We start from the raw sequence: 19,471 nt of genomic DNA, 5'->3' as shown, positions 1-19,471 counted from the left end.
CTCTAATTCCCCTCTGAAGGTCCTTAAGTACGTTGAGTACCAACTCCAGTGGGATCCAGTTGGAGTCTGAACGTGACTACATCCTGAGTAGACAGTCATATTGTCACACTGCATATCCAAGCGAGGCGAATAACTTAGCGCAGAGAGCTGCTTCCGTGTCCAGTTTGTTGCACCGAAAAGGAAAGGTAGGATCCTATTTTACTATCTGGAGTATTGAGCAGAAAAAAATCATGTCGTTTCATGTCCGTGATTCTCTAGAGTTCTAGAAAATTCTGCAGGCTAGATCATTGGAACTATTTAGTGCGGGGGTCGATACATTTTTGAAATATCAGGGAATTGAGGAATATGGGAGCTGGTAGAATAGAGGAGTTAAGGTCTAGGGCAGATTGACCATGTGTATTGAATGGAGGGGAAGGTTTGAGAGGCTTGGTGGTCTATCCCTGCTCCAATATTCCAATGTTCTTGAGTTCAGGTGACTGAGTGAAATATTGTTCACCTGCTCTTGTTGGATTTGTCTGATCCTTAGCTCCTAGCACTTCTACTTTAGAATCAGTGACAAACACCCTAACACAATCTGTGAGAGGATATCTTTGTGCAATTACTTGATGGCTGTGAAGAGTTAAATGTTAAGAAGTCCAGATCTGCAATAGATCGCCTGAAAGTGGATTCATGGGCAATTCTCTAAAGTGTATGTGAATTAATTGCAGGAGTAAGGGGAGAAAGCAGGAAGTGGGATTAATTGGACAATTCATTTGGGCACGCACATAGACACCAGAGAAACTCAATGGGTCAGGTATCATCTATGGATAGTTGATGTTTTGGGTCAAGACACTTCATCTGGATGTTCATCAGTCCAGATAAAAGGTGCCATGCTGAATCATTGACTGTCCATTTCCCCCTATAGGTGCCATCTGACCTCTGACCTCCATCACCTTTTGTGTTGCTCCAGATTTCCAACATTTATTTATTTATTGGGATACAGTAGGGTATAGGGCACTTGGATCATGCTGTCCAGCAATACCTCATACAATACCTCAATTCTCAGTGGTGGGAATTGAACCCGGGTCGCCTACACTGTAAAGCATTGTGCTAACCACTCTGCTACCGTGCTGCCCTAGTATTGATCGCACTGGTAAGATGGGATGAATGGCATCATTTTGTGAAAGCTTTCTCTGTGATTGTGTTTTCTCTTCTCTCCACCAGCGATATTTGGGACCAGAGTTCATTCGGATGGCTGGAGACCCTGCAATGCCATTGGATCTGCCAGGCTCCATTGTGGTGAGGAACCCATTGTGGCCAGGCTCCTGTGTGGCCATTTAATTAACTCTAATTATATTCATTGACATGCATACAGCACAGTGAAGTCATGGCTTGGTATCACTGTTAACCCGCGTGATTGCCCCATCACATCTCTTAAACCCACAAGCTGCAGCTTGTGGCCCCTTTTGCAAGTTCCCTGTGGTCGCTATTCACTGAGATCGAATAGACAAGAGCTGGAAAATAAATAGTCCACATACAGTAGGTGAGAAGATTGAAGTGGTTTTAACTTTTGCCATTAATGCTAATACTCCTGTACTTCATGTCAATTTGAATTGAGTGATCTGGAAAGAACATTAGTTCAGCATCATACTTTCATTTCTTCCGAGTTTGTTTGTTTTTGGTAATTAGTTATCTAGTTTATTATTGTTACATGCACTGAGATACCGTGCAAAGGTTTTGTTGGCATGCCCTTCAGACCATAAGATATAGGAACAGAATTAGGCCATTTGGCCCATCGAACCTGTTCTCCCATTTCATTTCATGTATTCAGGTTGTACAAAAGAGGAAAAAGTAACAGAATATATTGTTGTATTTGCAGAGGAAGTCCAATACAGGCAGACAAAGTGCAGGGGTCATGGTGAGGCAGCCTGAGAGATCAGGGTTTCTTCTTTATCATAAGGGGTTATTTATTTATTTATTTATTTATTTATTGAGATACAGAAGAGGCCTTTCAGGCTATTCAAGCTACACTTCCCAGCAATTGCTGATTTAAACATAGCCTAACCACAGGACGATTTACAATGACCAATTTTCTTACCAACCTCGATGTCTTTGGACTGTGGGAGAACTGGAAGGAAGCCCACACTTTCATGTGGAGAACGTACAAACTCCTTACAGGCAGTGGTGGGAGATGAACTTGGGTCACAGGTACTGTACAGTGTTATGCCACCCCAAATTTCTTTTCATACCAAGTGTCTCTAGGTAGACTGTGATTATCTGCTGAGTGAAAATTGAGTGACATATTTTTGACTTGAGTGACTAGTAATGAAGTAGAGCCTGACTCACATCTCTTGTGATTCTCCAGTGCTGTTGATGAGAGAAGAGCTGTGAAGAGTTAAGTGTTAAATAAGTCCATATCTGGAATAGACCGCCTGGTGGAAAAACTGCCACCATCAGGTTCAAGATACACCCATTCTCTAGCCACCTTACCGGCAAATCCATCAGTGATGGTCTGGCATGCACTGGGGAGCTATCTGCTTGCCTCCCACGTAGTAGGTGATTTTAATGGAAAATTATTAACCTTGGGATCATTTAAAATTTCACACGAGCTGCTAGTCATGCCAGAACACAAGGACACTCACTACTGAATTGAGGGTCCTCACAGTGATGTGTAATTTCATACAAAAAAAGGGGAATATACTTTAAATAACACAGTTTTGCTTCTAGATATCCATTTCACTTGAATTTAACCCGTGGCTGGGATACTCCCTCTACTGAACATCTGTTATATGCCATTGCAGAAACAGGGCCACAGTCCTATGTAAGCATTAACAGTGAGAGTTCTTTCAAAACGAGGGGAGCTGTGTTGCACTTTATGAAGTGATTTTGCCCTCATGGGTTTATAGATAAGTTTGTGTTTCATTTCAAGAGGGGCCCATTTTATGGGCTTCATATTCACATTCTCTGGTGAGGAACTTCCCTCACGGGAAAGCAATTATCTATCCTTTTGTTGGAACCCAATTTCAAAATTAATCCCTAGTTCATCCCCAGTCAGTAACACTAAGCATGCTAAAATGTCATGTCAGACTCCAGAAATCTGCCTTTGAAACTCATTCCATTGAAAATAATAGAATGGATTTCATAGAACTGTAGAGAAGAGGAGGTGGGCCATTCAGCCCTTCGAACCTGTTCCACCATTCAATTTATTTTACTCCTTCTTCTATAAGTGAATTGACTTCCGCTCATTTTTGTAGAAGAGAATTCCACAGTTTCATCATCCTTTTAGAGAAGATATTTCTCCTTGTCTCAGTCCTAAATGTCTTATCCCATATCCTGAGGCAATGACCCTTCTTTCTATAACCCCAGCTAGGAGAAATACCCTCTCCACATCCAGCCTGTTTAGCCCCATTAAGAAATTATCTTACTCTTATTCTTATTCTTCTACAATTCAACAAACACAAACAAGCCTAGTCAACCCAATCTCTCCTAATCCAATTGTCCTGCTGTCCCAGGAATCAGACTGGTGAACCTTCACTGTGCAATCTCTTTGGCAAGTATTATATTCTTAGTTAAGGACAATAAAATTGGCAGTAATATGGTTAATGTGGTCTCAGCAAGTTCTTGTTGACATCCGTGCTCCTGTAATTGAAACCTCTTGTCAACTTATCAGTTGCATTGTTAGCGCCTTGGTTCATCTGCACGTTGGTTTCCTGTGACTGGTGTACATGGACACCCAAGCACTACTGTTCATCAACAATCTATTGCTATGTAAATAATACACATCTCTACTCTTCTTCCAGCACAAGGGAGATAACTGCGTATTTAGCCATGTTAAATGGACTGCCACGGTAGTGTAGCGGTTAGCGCGACACTGTTACAGCTCGGGTTGTTGGAGTTTAGAGTTCAATCACAATGTCCTCTGAAAGGAGTCCTCCAAAAGGAATGTGTGGGTTTTCTCCTGATCCTCCAGTTTCCTCCCACAGTCCAAAGATGTACCAGGTAGTTAATTGGTCATTGTAAATTGTCCCATGATTAGTTTAAGGTTAATTCAGGGTTGTTGGGGGTTGTCATTGGGCAGTGTAGCTCGAAGGGCTGGAAGTGCCTATTCTGTGCTGTATCTCTAAGTAAATACAGTAAATAAATTTCATCCACGTCATGTGCATCACTCACAATCCCACCTGGTCTCAGGCGCAGCGTGGAATAATGTGACTGTATTGTTTGTTTACTGCTACCAAGCACACGTGTGTTTGGGATGAACTTCCAGGCAAGAGCCAACATGTCAGATACAATGTAGGGAAGTTTTAAATTGAAGCTCCCTTTTGTCTGTCCCAGCATATGATTGTATATTTCCTTCTCACATAAAATGAATACACTTGACAAAGGTAATTTGATCCAGAAAGACAAAGTCTAGTGTAACTATACAGCAGCTAATTGGCTGAAATATTTCTGTGGTTTTCACCTCCTCAAAAGGAAGACAAATCTGGGGAAAGTTGATTCCAGTATTCATTATGCCTGAAGAAATTAAAAGAGATTGTCACTTGAGGGATACAAGCTCAAAAATTAGATATAAAATATCATGGACTGATTTCCAAATGTGAGCAAGATTCTCCACAGGAAATGGAGGGACTATTCTTGACATTCGTCCCAAATTTTGGTTGGTGTTTGATGTTTTCTTTTTGTCTCTGGATTGCAATTCCATTGCTTGAATTCGCTTATGAGATGGAATACATGGGTTTAATCTCCCAGTCCATGATTTAAGCACCTAATGTTGAGGGTAACTTCAATGAGTTTAAGGTGATAACTCCTGTAGATTATTCTCAGAAACAGGCATTACTGCAATGAAGAACACATATTTCCCCAGAAGGTTAGTGTGCAGGTATAGTAAGTAATCTGGAAAACCAACATAATATTATTGTTTATTGCTAAGAGATAAAATACGGAGGGAGGTTATGCTTCAGTTGGACATTGGTGAGACCAGATATGGAGCATTGGCTACAGCATTGGTTGTGTGTTTCAGAAAGAATGCTAATGCATTAAAAGCAATTCAGGGAAGGTTTACTAGATCGGAAAGGATAGATTGTCTCACAAGGAAAGGTTGGCCAGACTTGACTTGTTTCCACTGGAGCTTAGAAGCAAATGAGGCAATGATTGGAATATATAAGGTCCTCAGGGGTTTTTACAGGGTGGATGTGAAGAGAATGTTTCCCCTTGTAGGAGAATCTAGAATCTAGGGAGTCACTGTTTGAAACTAAAGAGTTCTGCATTTAAGAATGAAGAGGTTTTTTTTTCTTTCTCTCATAGTGTGTTGAGTCTTAGGAACACCTTATCTCAATGAGCAGTGGAAACAGAGTTTATAATTTAATAAGGCAGAGGTAGATGGGTTTGTGATAATTAAGAGGATAAAGGGTCACTGGAGTAGACGAGAAGACAGAGTTGAGATTGCCAGCAGCTCAATTGTGATCCTGTAGAAATGACATTACAGACTTCAGGGGCCAGATGGCCAAGTTCTGCTCCAAGATATATTTTCTGAGCATGTTTAAGACAACCATGCTTAAAATTAATGGCGAAACTGGAGAAGTATTTCTCTCCACACATAATGATTTGAACCTGTAGCTATGGTTTTAATTCCACTGACTAGATTGTGGTTTACTTTAGTGTAAGGCATAATTTACCTCCCATGTCATTTTACATGGTCTTATTGTCTTATACACAATGGATTTAAAAACCAGGATCATGCCAATGAGGTCATCAATATGAACCTGCTTTCTTCCCAACTGCTGAATGAAGTTTAGGGTAGCATGGCAGCGTAGCGGTTAGTGTAACGTTATTACAGTCCCAGTGAGATGGGTTCAATTCCCGTCTCTGCCTGTAAGCAGCCTGTATGTTCTCTCATTGACCACGTGGGCTTCCTTTGGGTCCTCCTGTTACCTCCCACAGTCCAAAGAGGTAAAGGTTAGTAGGTGAATTTATCACGTGTGTAACTGGGTGTCACAGGCTCAATGGTCCAGAAGGGCCTGTTACTGTGTTGTATCTCCAGATAAAAATAAAATCTTTAAAGCTGGATATTATGTCTCCTTTGAATCTGAATTGATCAATTGGTTTATAAAGGAACAGTAATTTTTGAACAAAATTAAAGATCTCCTGCAGTGTGGTTCACAGTTGACCACACTGTGAGTCACTGTGGTGAGCTGGTGTAATCAAGTAACCAAGCTTCTTGTTTGCAGAGCAAGAAAGGGAAGATGCATTTATCACAGCGAGAGCTCAGTGTGATCATACCAAATGGACAATGTTTGCAAGTCAAATGCGATGTAAAGGCAACAGGCAGTGATGTATTTGACATGGTTGTTGCTTATACCAACCTTGTGGAGCATTTCTATTTCGGCCTTGCTTATCTCAAAGGTAAGTTTTTCAAAAGTGTCTTTGCCTACTTTTTTTTGTTAGTTGGTTATGAAGCTTGCTGTTGTTTAACTGGACAATTCAGCTACTTTATTTTTTGATTTAATAATCTCAGTACGTCAATTTTCCAAATCTCTGTTGCTTCCATTGGAGTTCAGATGGAAGGTTTTGTGTGAGAATATACAGCAGAATATGGTATGGGTCAAATCTGAACACAGTATGGAGGCCGAATCATTTGCAGAGAATAAAAGTCGAAAGCTTAGATTTGGTGGAAAACATCCTCTGTCCAGGAAAACATATCAGCCATCCCCTGACCCAGTCTAGGTTCGGGCGTTCCAATGGATTCCTACCAAATCACAGTTGAGTGCATTCCAATGGGTATAACTCACCCTCCAATATCCCTTTAATCAACTTCCATCCCCAAATTGTCCCTGACCTCTACAGATTCTGAATAAAGGAAACTGCTCAGAAATTGGGTTATGGTGTGGCAGCTTTCTATCTAAAACTAATGTTGTGTGAAGGAGTGCATTTGCAAAATTAGAGGTGTGGAGTGAGCTCAATTAATCACAGATTTGATTGATTAAATGCCCTTGAAAACTGTAAGATCTTACAATTCAATTTTTTTAATAGTCAAATGATGTATTGATGGTACTCTTGGATTGACTAGACATTGAGGTCTGGAACTGAAAGCTGTCAATATTAATAATAATGCTGCAACACACAGGCACACATTCTCATAGATAGTGTAGACAGCCAGTATCGTTTTCCCAGAGTCAGAGTGTCTAAAACTAGAAGGCATGTATTTAAGATCAGAAGGGAGAATGTTTGAAGGAGTTGTGTGAAGGAGGACCTGCACAGAGTGGTGGGCGCTTGCAATGTGCTGGCAGTGATGGTCGTGAAGGAAAGCATGACAGAAGTGTTTAAGAGGGACTTTGTAGCAGAGCGACCGAGTGTGGAGCAGCGAGGGGGCGAGGATGTCTTCCCCACCCAAGGAGAAGGTGGAAACCAAAGCGGGCCACCCTCCTGCTGTTAAGGCAGGAGGTATGCGCATTGTGAAAAAGCACCAAGGTTCTACAGCTCAGTCTTCTGCTGAGAAAGATAAAGAGAGTGAAGATTGGGAAACCAACAACCCTAAACCATCTGTACCAATAATTATCTCTGGTGCTTTAGCAAGGGGGGATAAAGACTTTCCACCTGCTGCTGCACAAGTTGCCCACCAGAAGCCTTCTCCATCAGTGGAGAAACTGCCTATTTCACATCAGATCAATCATTCCATCCATCAGCCTCGCAAGTGAAGAGTCCAATGCCTTGAAATGAATGCCTTGAAGTGCAGATCAGTAATCTTAGGGGAGATACCCCAGATCATTAACCGGTCTCCTAATGTCCTGGCTATTTGAAAGTTTCTATCTTCCTAAGAAACACATGATTTTAAATTTTGTAAACTGTGTCAAAATGCATTTGGAAATAATTAGCCATTTTTAATTAAACTGGTGCCTCAGAAAAAACCCCCCAAAAAAAAGTGTTTAAGAGGCTCTTCGATAGGCAGAAACTGGAACGTTCAGGAAATGGAGGGGTATGGATCACGTGTAAGTAAAAGGAATTAGGTGTCATTTGCTTAAATTGTTCAGAACAGTATTATGGGCTGAAGGGCCAGTTCCAGAGCTGTACTGTTCTAGATTATACATTCAATCTTATGAGCTCTGACTTATTTATACAGTATGTCAAAATATATATCTGATTAATCAAAGAGAAGGGCTGGATTTTGACAATGTATTCATGTATTCATAAGGGAGTTGTAGTGTACTCTTTCTTAATTGTTTCTTCAAATAAAACATCTGTTTTGCAATGACGTGCAGCTGAAATTGTGGACTTTTGTAGTATGATCAAACACGATCTAATTTGTAAAGTAAATAATGTTAAAAATCCAACTCACAGGATAGACAGTGCAACAAGTGGCAGTAGGTGGGGCAATAGGCAAGAGGGCCCATCACAAAGCCTGCCTCCCCCAACTTCCCCCCAAGCTAATAACATGAGGATAAATTAAGTGAACATCTGAACATCTTTACTCTTCCTGGTGAACAGCTGTTACCCGTGATCATATTAAAATATCTTGGCAGAGACCTTCCTCCACCAGGTTTCTCGTGGCATTCCAAAGCTTGGCAGGTTTTTTTCTAAATTTTGGCATGACTCCAGTCAGAAAATTAAATTTCATGGATGGTAGGGGATAACTGGGGAAAGCACAATTGCATAAATGGACCACCATCCTCTCCAGATGGTACGCTGAAAAACTTCCTTCGATCATTTTACTCTACTAGGAGTGTAGGGTCAGTTAGGAATTGATGGAACTGGGCTAACATTGCTGAAGGTGATGAAAGTCATTCCGTATCATTTATTTGCGCGCACACACACACACACACACACACACACGCACGCACGCACGCACACACACACACTCACTCAGTCACATAAATATGCATACACATGTGCATATATGCACAAACATAAAGACAAGAGTTGAATACATATCTGTACCTAAACACAGATACATACACACATGAATGTGTTAATAGTGCAGAGCAAAGTGCTGATACAGGATGAGTCTTTGTAGAAGGTATCACATCTATGCCGGTTGTTTGTATTCTGACCCTTCATTGCCCTGATGTTCAACATTTGGTCTCCTTGTTTTCTGCAACGAGTGAATCAGACTAATGTCCTGTTCCACATGTGACAATATTCATCAACATCTTGATCGGGTCAATGAATTGTATTCATGTGCAAAATACTGAGGGTTAATACTGGAGCCCTGAGTATTTGGCATCTAATACCCACAGGAGTAGTTGTTTGTTTCCCTTCCTTACTAAACTGTTACAATTTGCTATGATTTAACTCCAATTTCTGGGTGGATAATCCAGTATGTAACCATGCACACGGTGAGGAGAATGTATAGTTCTTGTAATTGGTAATTGGTTTATTATTGTCACATATACCGAGATACAGTGAAAAACTAGATCGTTTTTAGACGTCAGTACATCCGAGTGGTACAAGGGAGAAGCAATAACAGGATGCAGAATATCGTGTTACAGCTGCAGTTACAAAGAAAGTGCAGGACAGGTAGGCAATAAGGTGTGAGGTGGTTTGTGAGGTTAAGAGTTAATTTTTATCTTACAAGAGGGCCATTCAAAAATTTTACAACAGTGGATTAAAAGCTGTCCTTGAGCCTGGTGGCGCATGTTTTTAAGTTTTTGTATTTTCTGCTCAGTGGAAGGGAATGGGAGGGATCTTTGATTACGCTGGTTAACACAGCAAAGTGTAGACAGAGTCAGAATCAGAATCAGGTTTATTATCACTGTATTATATGATAAATTACTCTAAATTTCACAATAAATACATAGGAATAATGAAGTAGTGTTCATGGTCTGTTCAGAAATCTGATGGTGGAAGGGAAGAAACAGCTACTAAATTGCAGAGTATGGATCTTCAGGCTCCTGTACCTCCGCCCTGATGGTGAAGTTGAGTGCACGTTCCCTTTGGCAAGGATCCTCTTGAAGATGTCCTCGGTGGTGGGGACTGTTGTGCCTGCGGTGGAGCTTGCTGCAGTCTCTGCAGCGGCTTGCATTCCTGTGCATTGGAGCGGCCATACCAGGCTGTGCGGCACCCAGTCAGATTGCTCCCCAGTGTACATGCAGTATATAAAAAGTTCAAGTCTTTGGGGATACACCAAAACTCCTCAGCTTCTTAATGAAATGGATCCACTGGTGCGCCTCCATTGTGATGGTCTCAATGTATTGAGTCCAGGACAGATTCTCGGAGATGCTGACGCCCAGGAGCTTATTGATCTTCACTTTTTCCACTGCTGACCCCTCAGTGAGGACTGATGCATGCTATCCTGGCTTCACTTTCCTGAAGGCTACACAATTTCCTTTGCCTTGATGTTATTGTTGTGACACCACTCAACCAGCCAATGTACCTCAATCCAGTACTTTTCCTCATGTCACCAACAGCAGTGGTGTTGTCTTTGAATTTATAAATGGTACTTGAACTGTGCTGAGTGTAGAGAGAGTAGAGTAGAGGGCTAAGCAGACATCCTTGAGGTGTTCCTGTGTTGATTGTCAGCAAGGAGGAGATTTTATCACTGATCTGGACTGACTGTGGTCTCTCGAGGAGGAAGTCAAGAATCCAGTTGCAGAGGCCAGGTTTTGGAGCCTGTTGTTTAGTACTGATGGGGTGATGGTGTTGAACACTGGGGCGTAATCAATCAATAGCATCCTGATGTATGTTTTTGCTGCTGTCTCTGTGCTCCGAGCAGAGCGAAAAGCCTGTGAGACTGTGTCCGACATAGACCTTTTGTGGCAGTAAGCAAATTGCAGTGGTCCATGTCCTTGTTCAGATAAGAATTAGTTCTAGCCATAACCGACCTTTCAAAGCACATCATTATGGTAGATGAGAGTGCTACCAGATAATAACTATTGAAACAGCTCCTCCTTCTCTTCTTGGTACCAGCATGATTGCTGCCCTTTTGAAGCAGGTGGGAGCCTCTGTCTGCAGCAAGTTAGTCAACATAGATTTTCAGTACCCAGCCAGGTACACCACTGGCGCCTCTTACCTTGGGAGAGTTCACTCTCTTGAAGGATGTTCTGACATTGGCTCCAGGATCACAGAGATCACAGGGTCGCCAGATGCTGGGAGGATATGCATAGGTGTTGTGTTATTCTCTCTTTCAAACCATACATAGAATGCTTTGAGCTCATGAGGGAATGAAGCATCACTGGTATTTATGCCATTCGATTTAACCTTATAGGAAGTAATGACCTGAAAACCCTGCCATAGCTGTTAATGCATTTGATTTCAAATACAATTGCCTTTTCACTCTCAAGATGGTCTTCCATAGGTTGTACTGGGACTTCTTGCTTGATTCTGGATTGCCACAGATCTAGCCCTTAGCAGACTGTAAATTTCCAGCTTCGTCCAGTCCTTCTGGTTTGCAAAAGCTCGGCATGTTCTCAAAGAGACCTACATGTCCTTGCAGGTTTTGATTAAGTTGTTGACGGCCATATAATCCCTGATTCTGGTCCAGTCAACCGATTCAAAGCAGGGTACTCCACGGTGGGGAGGCTGGTTTTCATGATGGAGTGAGATGTGTCTGTCCACAACTGTACAACTTTTGGGGTTTTGTACAGAGCAATTGCTATACCTAACTATGATGCATCCGAATAGCATGCTGTCGATGGTAGTTGGAATCTGAATCGCACTGCCTGAGAAGCTGCTGAAGGGAGATACTGGTTAAGAAGCATCCAGACAAACACCTGAATTGTTGGGCATAGAAGTTTACAGATAGTATAGGTTGAGCGTGCCAAATATGAAATGCTTGGGGATAGAAGTGTTTTGGATTTTGGAATATTTGCATCTATATAATGAGATAACTTGAGGATGAGACCCAAGTCTAAACACTAAATCCATTTCCATTAACCTACAGCTTATGTAAGCTGATGTGAAGCTCATGGACTGAACAGTCAGAGCATAGTCTGACGTGATGGAGCTGGGTCCTTCACAGACTGCTGGAGTTGAATGATTGCCCCCAACTGCATCTGTTACCAGTTCCAGCATTGTTACTGGCTTCCTATCCATCATCAATTTCAAACAGCTGCCTGTTCCACAGCAGCTACGTTGGGAGGGGGGTACTTTTATTATAATATTTTAAATAATATTGAACTGAAATAATTACCTTCAATTTTCAGTGTCGTGATAAATGTTTGCTTGTTTCTTGATCAGCATAGGATTAAGTGTAATATGTTCTCTCACGACAATGAATCCATTCCTTCAATACACATTCGAGATCTTCATTTCTCACTTCATGCAGTGTTTTCCTGTTAATGAACTTTTTCTCATTACATATGTGAGGTCACTTCTCAGAACTGTGTAGAGGCCTGCGCATCGCCTGGGAACCTTCCTGGCCTCTTGTGGAATTTTACATTTGTGACGTCATGTCAGTGCTCAAAAAATAAACAGATTCTGGAGGCTTTCTGATTTTGGAATTTTTGATAAGGGGTACTCAACCTGTACTAGGAAATGGGATTAGTACAGATGGGTCAGCAAGGTTATACGTAATGGCCAAAGGGCCTGTTTTGGTGCTCTAATTGTTAGGTAGGCTCTTGAAGATGTGTATACAAATCACAAAAACATGCAGTTTTTGTTTGCTGGAACCCTGACACTACCAAACACACAATATCTAACACTTGAGGGCCTGCATTTAAAGTGAAGGGGGTAGGTTAAAAGGAGAGGTGTGGGGCATGTTGCTTTGTAGAATAGTGGGTGCCCAGAATACAATGCCTGTTATGGCACTGGAGGCAGAAAAGAGGAGTTTAAAGAGGCTGTTAGAGAGGCACATCAAAGTAGAGAGAAAGGAGGTCTATGGACATTGTGTCCATTATGTAGAAGGAGTTAGTTGGGCATTGAATTACTAATATGATTAATTTGGCACAACACTGCAAGTCAAAGGCCCATCACCTGTGTTGTTCTATTTTTAAATCAGGTACAACTCCTATTGGTACAACTGGCAATTTGGACATAAATTATAATTGAAGTGACACTGTACTTTAGTGGGTTGTACTGCCTGTAAAGGTGGTGGAAGTAATTTCATTCAATGTTTTCAAAAGCAGTGGGGAAAGAGCAAGGCAACACAACTGATGATGCTACTCTGGTCAGACTTGATGAGGCAGAAGGTCCAGTCCATTACCATACCATTTATTTGATTCCTATTCGATTGTAAATTCTACAATGTATCAGATTGATTGGGTAAAAGTTTTAGAATACTGTTCTTAAAAAAGCTTTTTTAATACAGTGGTATCCTGATACAGTTTTATTAATATTGCTGAAAATAAGACCACAAAGAATGTTTTGGGTCTTTGGATCATAGCTCACAAGCAACTAAGTGTAAGTAATTAAAAAATACTTTGAGGAAAGACAGAAAAAACATTTCCTGGTTCCTTTGGTGTAATCAGATTGACAGGAGATGAACGAAATGAATATTCAGATGTCTTTTTTGAAAAAAATTTAAAACAGCCAGGCAGATCATTGAAACTTGATCTGCTGTATCGGTGTAACTGTGCTTGAAATTTCATGACCTCTCAATGATGGTTTCCTAATTTCTGTGGAATTCAAAGTAAATTTATTATTAAAGTACGCTTATGTCACCATATACTACTGTCCTTTAAGATTCATTTTCTTGCAGGCATTCACAGTAGAAAAGTGAATATAATGGAATCAATGAAAAACAACAGACAACCAATGTACAAAAAAAAACTGTGAAAATAAATTTTAAAAAACAAATAAATAAATAAATAGTGTAAACAATGCTGAGAACATGAGTTGTAGAGTACGTGAAAATGAGACCATAAGTTGTAGAGTCAGCCTTGTGGTACACCTGTGCTGTTAGTGATTTTGCAAGAAATGTTGTTGCCAATCTGTACTGACTGGAACGTGCAATTGAGAAAATTGAGGACCCAGTTGCAGAAGGAGGTGTTGTGCCCTAGGCCTTGGAACTTAGTGATTAGTTTCAAGGGGATGATAGTGTTGAAAGCTGAGCTGTTGACAATAAAGGAAACACTGATGTATGTATCTTCATTATCCAGAGGTTCCACGGCTGAGTTAAGATTTGTCTATACAACACCCGCATGGCAGTACAAAACATTTATCATGTGGAACCTTGACATCAGACTTTGAGGCATCTCATATAATAACTTTGAAATGATGTGACAGAAATCTAAACATTATAACCATTTTGAGTAGCAAGATCCAACAAAGCATGTTGAGGCGAATGATTTGTTTTTTCTTCAGCTTTAGTCATGTGTGAATTCTTTCAAGATTTACTTTGGATGGTGCTCTAGTTTCATTAGTGTTAATCAGTATTTCCCCACCTCACCCCCTCCCTGACATCATGGAAACAAAATCAGGACCTTGGAGAACTCCTCTTTCAAAAGCAGCACTTTCAACAATGCCGAGATGGTAGTTTTTGATGGAGTGCCCCAGTCAACATGAGACTTACATCAAGAATCTTTCCGATGAGAGGAAATAAATGATGTTGAAGGGGTCAAGCCAACACAGAAATAATTGAAGAAAATGTGATAGGTCATAGCTGGAGTACAGTGCGCACTTCTGGCCACCAGAGCATAGGAAGAACGTGACTGCAATGGGGAAGATGCAGAGGGGGCTAGCCAGGATATTGTGCGGGATGGAGCATTTCACTTGTGAAGAAAAATTGGACAGACTGGGTTTATGATCTACAATTGCCTGTCTGCCTGATCTCCCTTGATTGCTATGATTATGAACCTCTCCCTCTTTTAATTTACTCTAGCTTTGCATATACCTTAAGCATTTTAAATAATGATTATATCTGAGGATTATAATGGGAATCTGCAATCTGAATTTTACTAAAGCCTCCTAATTACAGATAATACTGTTGATTATATCTCAGTCTGTTTGGTTCTAATCTGCGAGACCTTATCCTATTTGTGTTACAGAGAACGAATTTTTCTTTCTTGACCCTTTTACCAAGCTGCACAAGGTAGCACCGAATGGTTGGAAGGATCAGTCCAAGAGAAAAACAGCAATTGTCAACTTCACTTTATTCCTGAGAATCAAGTATTTTGTCGAGAACTTCAGTATAATCCAGTGAGTAATGAAAAGACATTCAATCACCAACAGTCAGATTTCTGCACGTCTGCTTCATTGTCATTCATTGATTGTAAAAATTGGCCTTGAAGCCTTTGTTCAATATTGATGTATTTCTTTGTCATCTAGTGTAAGGAACATGTTTACAACAATGTGCTGCTGTAGATTTCTGACTCCTTCACTGCTCTATCTTCACGGTAGCTCCATGGTGCAGCTGGTAGGGCTGCTGTTACTAAGCTCCAATGATCAGGTCCAATCCTGACCTCAGGTGCAGTCTGTGTTCAGCTTAGACTTTCTCCATTTGGTTCTCCTGGATTCTCTGCTTTCCTTTCACATCCCAAATATATGCCGATAGGTTAATTAACCAGTATAAATTGTCCCTAGTTTAATGGTGAGTGTAGAATCTGGGAAGAGTTAATGGAAATGTAAGGTGAATAGGTTACAGGGGAACCATAGAAACAGAACCTTGCACAACCCCCCAAATCCTACCCTACCATCACACACCAATGTTCAGAAATCCTACATTAATTCCATTTTATTGTTGCCACATTCTCATCACTTGCTTACTGCCCGTTATGTCGCTAGAAGGTCCTCCTTTTCTGTTGATCCTTGGCTACACACAGATGCAGAAGGATTTTTCATTACTGTTTTTGTAACAGTTTTGTTTGACCAATCAGGGTTGTTAGTACTGAGCTGAACCCCTGAACCTGGAGGACCGGTGGACCACTCTTAGTCTGTCCTGGACCCTTTGACCTGTTTGGCATAGGTGACCCTACCAAGAACCAAAGAATAAAGTCCTGACTCCAACCAGCATAGTTCTCGAGATCATTGAGGCACACCAGCCTCCAAACCATGACAAGGTTGTGGTCCTCTTGGAGGGCGTTCTCGTCAACTCCCATAATCTATCAGTCAACTACTTTCCTGCATGTCTGTGGGATATGGAAGGAAACTGGAGTAGCTGGAGGAAACCAGATGACAGCATGCAAACACCTCACAGATTGCACCTAAATTCTGGATCATTGGAACTATGAGGCAGTTGCTCTAACAGCTCTACCCTGTGCTGCCTTGAAAGTGGTGGTCAAAGGGAGAGAATCTGTGGCGGGGTGTGTGTTGGTAAAGTTGATCCTTCATGGTTATTTTTAAGAAGCAGCAGTAAGATTAAATTCTGTAAAATGTTCAGTCCCAATGCTTGGACCCCGGAACACTGCAGCAACTCAGCCAGCTGTGTATGACAATTACTATGAGCAGATGTAGTCAGCTGAGGTTCTCCAAAGGACTCAGAGGTGAGGAACCACTGGTGATAATATTACATTATTGAATTGGAACTCAAAGGCTTTGAAGCTTAAGTAGGCAGAAACTCTACCCAAATTAAATTCCATTTGTGAGATCACTCTGAAGTGTTTATAGTGGGTATTGAAGACTGGGTATTGAAGTAGGTATTTAATACTAGTGGGTATTAAATTCATGGCAGAAGGAATAATGTGGAACTGGTTAGAAACATAGAAACATCTACAGTACAATACAGGCCCTTTGGCCCACAATGCTGTGCCAAACATGTACTTACTTTAGAAATTACATAGGGTTATCCATAGCCCTGTTTTTTTCTAAGCTCCATGTACCTATCCAGGAGCCTCTTAAAAAAACTATTGTATCTGCCTCCACCACTGTAACCGGCAGCCCATTCCATGTACTCAGCACTCTGCGTAAAAAAATCTTACCACTGACATCCCCTCTGTACCTACTTCCAAGCACCTTAAAACTGTGCCCTCTCGTGTTAGCCATTTCAGCCCTGGGAAAAAGTCTCTGACTATCTACATGATCAATGTCTCTCATCATCTTATACACTTATATCAAGTCACCTCTCATACTCCATCGCTCCAAGAAGAAAAGGCCAAGTTCACTCAGCCTATTCTCGTAAGGCATGCTCCCCAACCTAGCCAGTGTCCTTGTAAATCTCCTCTGCACCCATTCTAAGAACTTAGATCATGGAACAGTACTTGGAGCTATGATGTTGTCGCCATTACAGAGACTTGGATGGCTCAGGGGCAGGAGTGGCTACTTAAGTGTGCTGGTCTTTAGATGTTTCAAAAAGGACAGGGAGGGAGGCAGAAGAGGTGGAGGTGTGGCACTGCTGATCAGAGATAGTGTCACTGTAGGTTTTCTATGTTTCTGTGTGTTTCTATGTTTAACAGGAGAGTTGTAGATAACGGGCCCAAAGCATTGTTGAGGATTCCTGCCACCCTTCCCACATTCTCTTTGAACCTCCCCCATCAAGAAAGATGTACAGAAGCAGCAGGACTAGGACTGCCATATTGGGTAGCAGGTTTTTCCCTCAGTCTATGAGACTAATGAATACTCTACTGCACCGTGATCTTGTTACTAGGGCAGCGAGCTGTTTAGTGTACGGTTTAATGTTTACCTATGATGCACTTTACTACTTGCATTTTGAAGTACATTTTATTAACTTACTTACAGTATAATATTTTGGTTTATGTGTTGTGTGTGATATATGTTGTGTGGGTGAACTGAGATCTGGAGGAATGTTGTTTCGTTTGGTTGCATATGTACAGTCAAATAACAAAGAACTTGAACTTGAGCTAGCCCAAAAATCTGCCCTTCTCATGCTTGGCTCTATCCTCCATTGTAGAGGATTCCAAAGTCTGGGAGAAGAATTTCTCCTCGTCATTGTCTAAAGTAATTAAACACTTACCCCGAGACTTTGCTCTCTAATTTTAAATGCCCCCACCATGGGATTCATCCTTACAACAAATACCCTATCATAAAGTGGATAAAATCAGTTTTCTAAATACCAGAGAAAATGAACCCAGTCTACTCCAAAATGCATCTGTTGTCTCTGCATCAATGCATTAACTGTCTCTAAAGTCTGTTTCCAGCTAAATCCTATATAAACTCCTTGAAATTTCATTGGGGTAGTTTCTAATTTCAGATTAAATTGTGCCCCTGCTGAGCCTTTATGTTGAGGTCTATGCTCAGAAAGCCTGGTTGCCTCTAATTTAAGATGTTGTCTTGTACCAGTGTAATGCTTTTTATGGAATGATTTGATGACAATTCTGCATTTCCACACATTCCTGTAATATTTCTGTGGATGTTCATGTTCAATGCATGATTTTCAGTGCTCATTGGTCTCTGTGTTCGCCTTACCCACCCCACGTCTCAATGGTAATAGCTCTTTATATTAAACAACTGAGAAAGCTGATGGCTTTCTGGCCCAGTCTGAAAATTACTTAAATGTAATGTGAATAATATCCACGGGAGGATAGATCAGAAATATTATCAGTCCAAAGGAATGTCAGAATCCCAAGACATATAATTCAATCTGTTCCACCATTTCCAAAGGGAGAACTATTTCCTGGCTGCTAACTGATCTCACAGGTTCAATAATTTGATATGTATCCCGCTTTTTATTCAGTTTCAAATTAAGATCTTTAGTGCCTTCTTTATTTGTACAGAGAGTTGTGGGACAGTATTGAGGGAGCATTTCATTGGATATGGCAGCCTGACACAACCCAGAATGGGTTAGTAACCTCAGCTACACTTTTTCATGGTAGCTGGCAGCATTTATTAAACAGATGGGCAGCTCGGAGTTGCAGAAATTAAACAGGTTGAAGTGTAATGAATTATATTACCATGGAACCGCACACATTCTCAACTAAATACAGCTAGTCTGGCTGTCTGGCCTCTTGCTCTTGCCCCAGATGAATTACAATGTAAGCATTGGCAAAGGCAGTTGTCTTTGACTGTGGTCTACTCTCAATCCTTTTGTGAGTGCCTGTAGGCTGCATTAGTCCTGGCATTCTGCTCAACCCTTGGCAAATTGATGGAAGTGTATAAGAGTTTAAGAAGCATGGTTAGAGTGCGCAGCTAGTGCCTTTTTACCAGGGTGGCAATGGTTAAGACCAGAGAATATCCTTTTAAGGTGAGTGCAAGAAAGAATAGGTGAGATGTCAGAGGTGGGTTTTTTTAACACAGAGTGATAAGTACTGGAATTGAAACGGTGGTAGAGACTGAAGCATTTGGGACATTTAATAAGCACATGGATGAAAGAAAAATAGAGAGTTATGGGCAATGTATGAGGAAAGGTTTAGATCGATCTTGGAGTAGATTAAGTATATGGCACAACATCTTGGGCTGAAGGGCCTGTACTGTTGTACTCTTCTATTTTCTATGATTATTTGATATCTTCATGAACAATAGAATGGCCTAATTGTGTTCCACCTCCTGCAGACACGTGCCAATGTTTGTTTTCTCCTCTGAACTCTCAGCACAGCAATTTCTCCAATTTAACAAACTGAGCCCCATTCCATTTCCAGAAAATTCATTCTGAAGCCAAACTTTTGGTTGCTCTTTACTATATCTCGTAATTTTGTTCATCTATCCTTCATTGACTACATCTTGATATTCAACACTA

The 19,471-nt window shown here is 41.0% G+C and overlaps 1 protein-coding gene and 1 pseudogene across 1 annotated transcript in view; both read left to right on the top strand.

Moving 5' to 3' along the window:
• ptpn20 (protein tyrosine phosphatase non-receptor type 20) overlaps window positions 1-19,471 on the top strand; it is a 419,828-nt gene that overhangs the window by 187,703 nt on the left and 212,654 nt on the right. Inside the window, exons 9-12 of the mRNA XM_073025740.1 lie at window positions 20-185; window positions 1,204-1,278; window positions 6,204-6,378; window positions 14,892-15,042. Of these exons, the coding sequence (XP_072881841.1) occupies window positions 20-185; window positions 1,204-1,278; window positions 6,204-6,378; window positions 14,892-15,042 (567 nt within the window). The remainder of the gene's footprint in view (window positions 1-19; window positions 186-1,203; window positions 1,279-6,203; window positions 6,379-14,891; window positions 15,043-19,471) is intronic.
• Window positions 7,308-7,689, top strand: LOC140714478 (death-associated protein 1 homolog pseudogene; annotated as a pseudogene).

This window comes from Hemitrygon akajei, chromosome 21 (assembly GCF_048418815.1).
Source record: "Hemitrygon akajei chromosome 21, sHemAka1.3, whole genome shotgun sequence".
In the NCBI taxonomy this organism is placed as follows: domain Eukaryota; kingdom Metazoa; phylum Chordata; class Chondrichthyes; order Myliobatiformes; family Dasyatidae; genus Hemitrygon; species Hemitrygon akajei.
The sequence above is the reverse complement of the archived record's forward strand: the minus strand, read 5'-3'. Positions and strand labels throughout refer to the sequence as shown.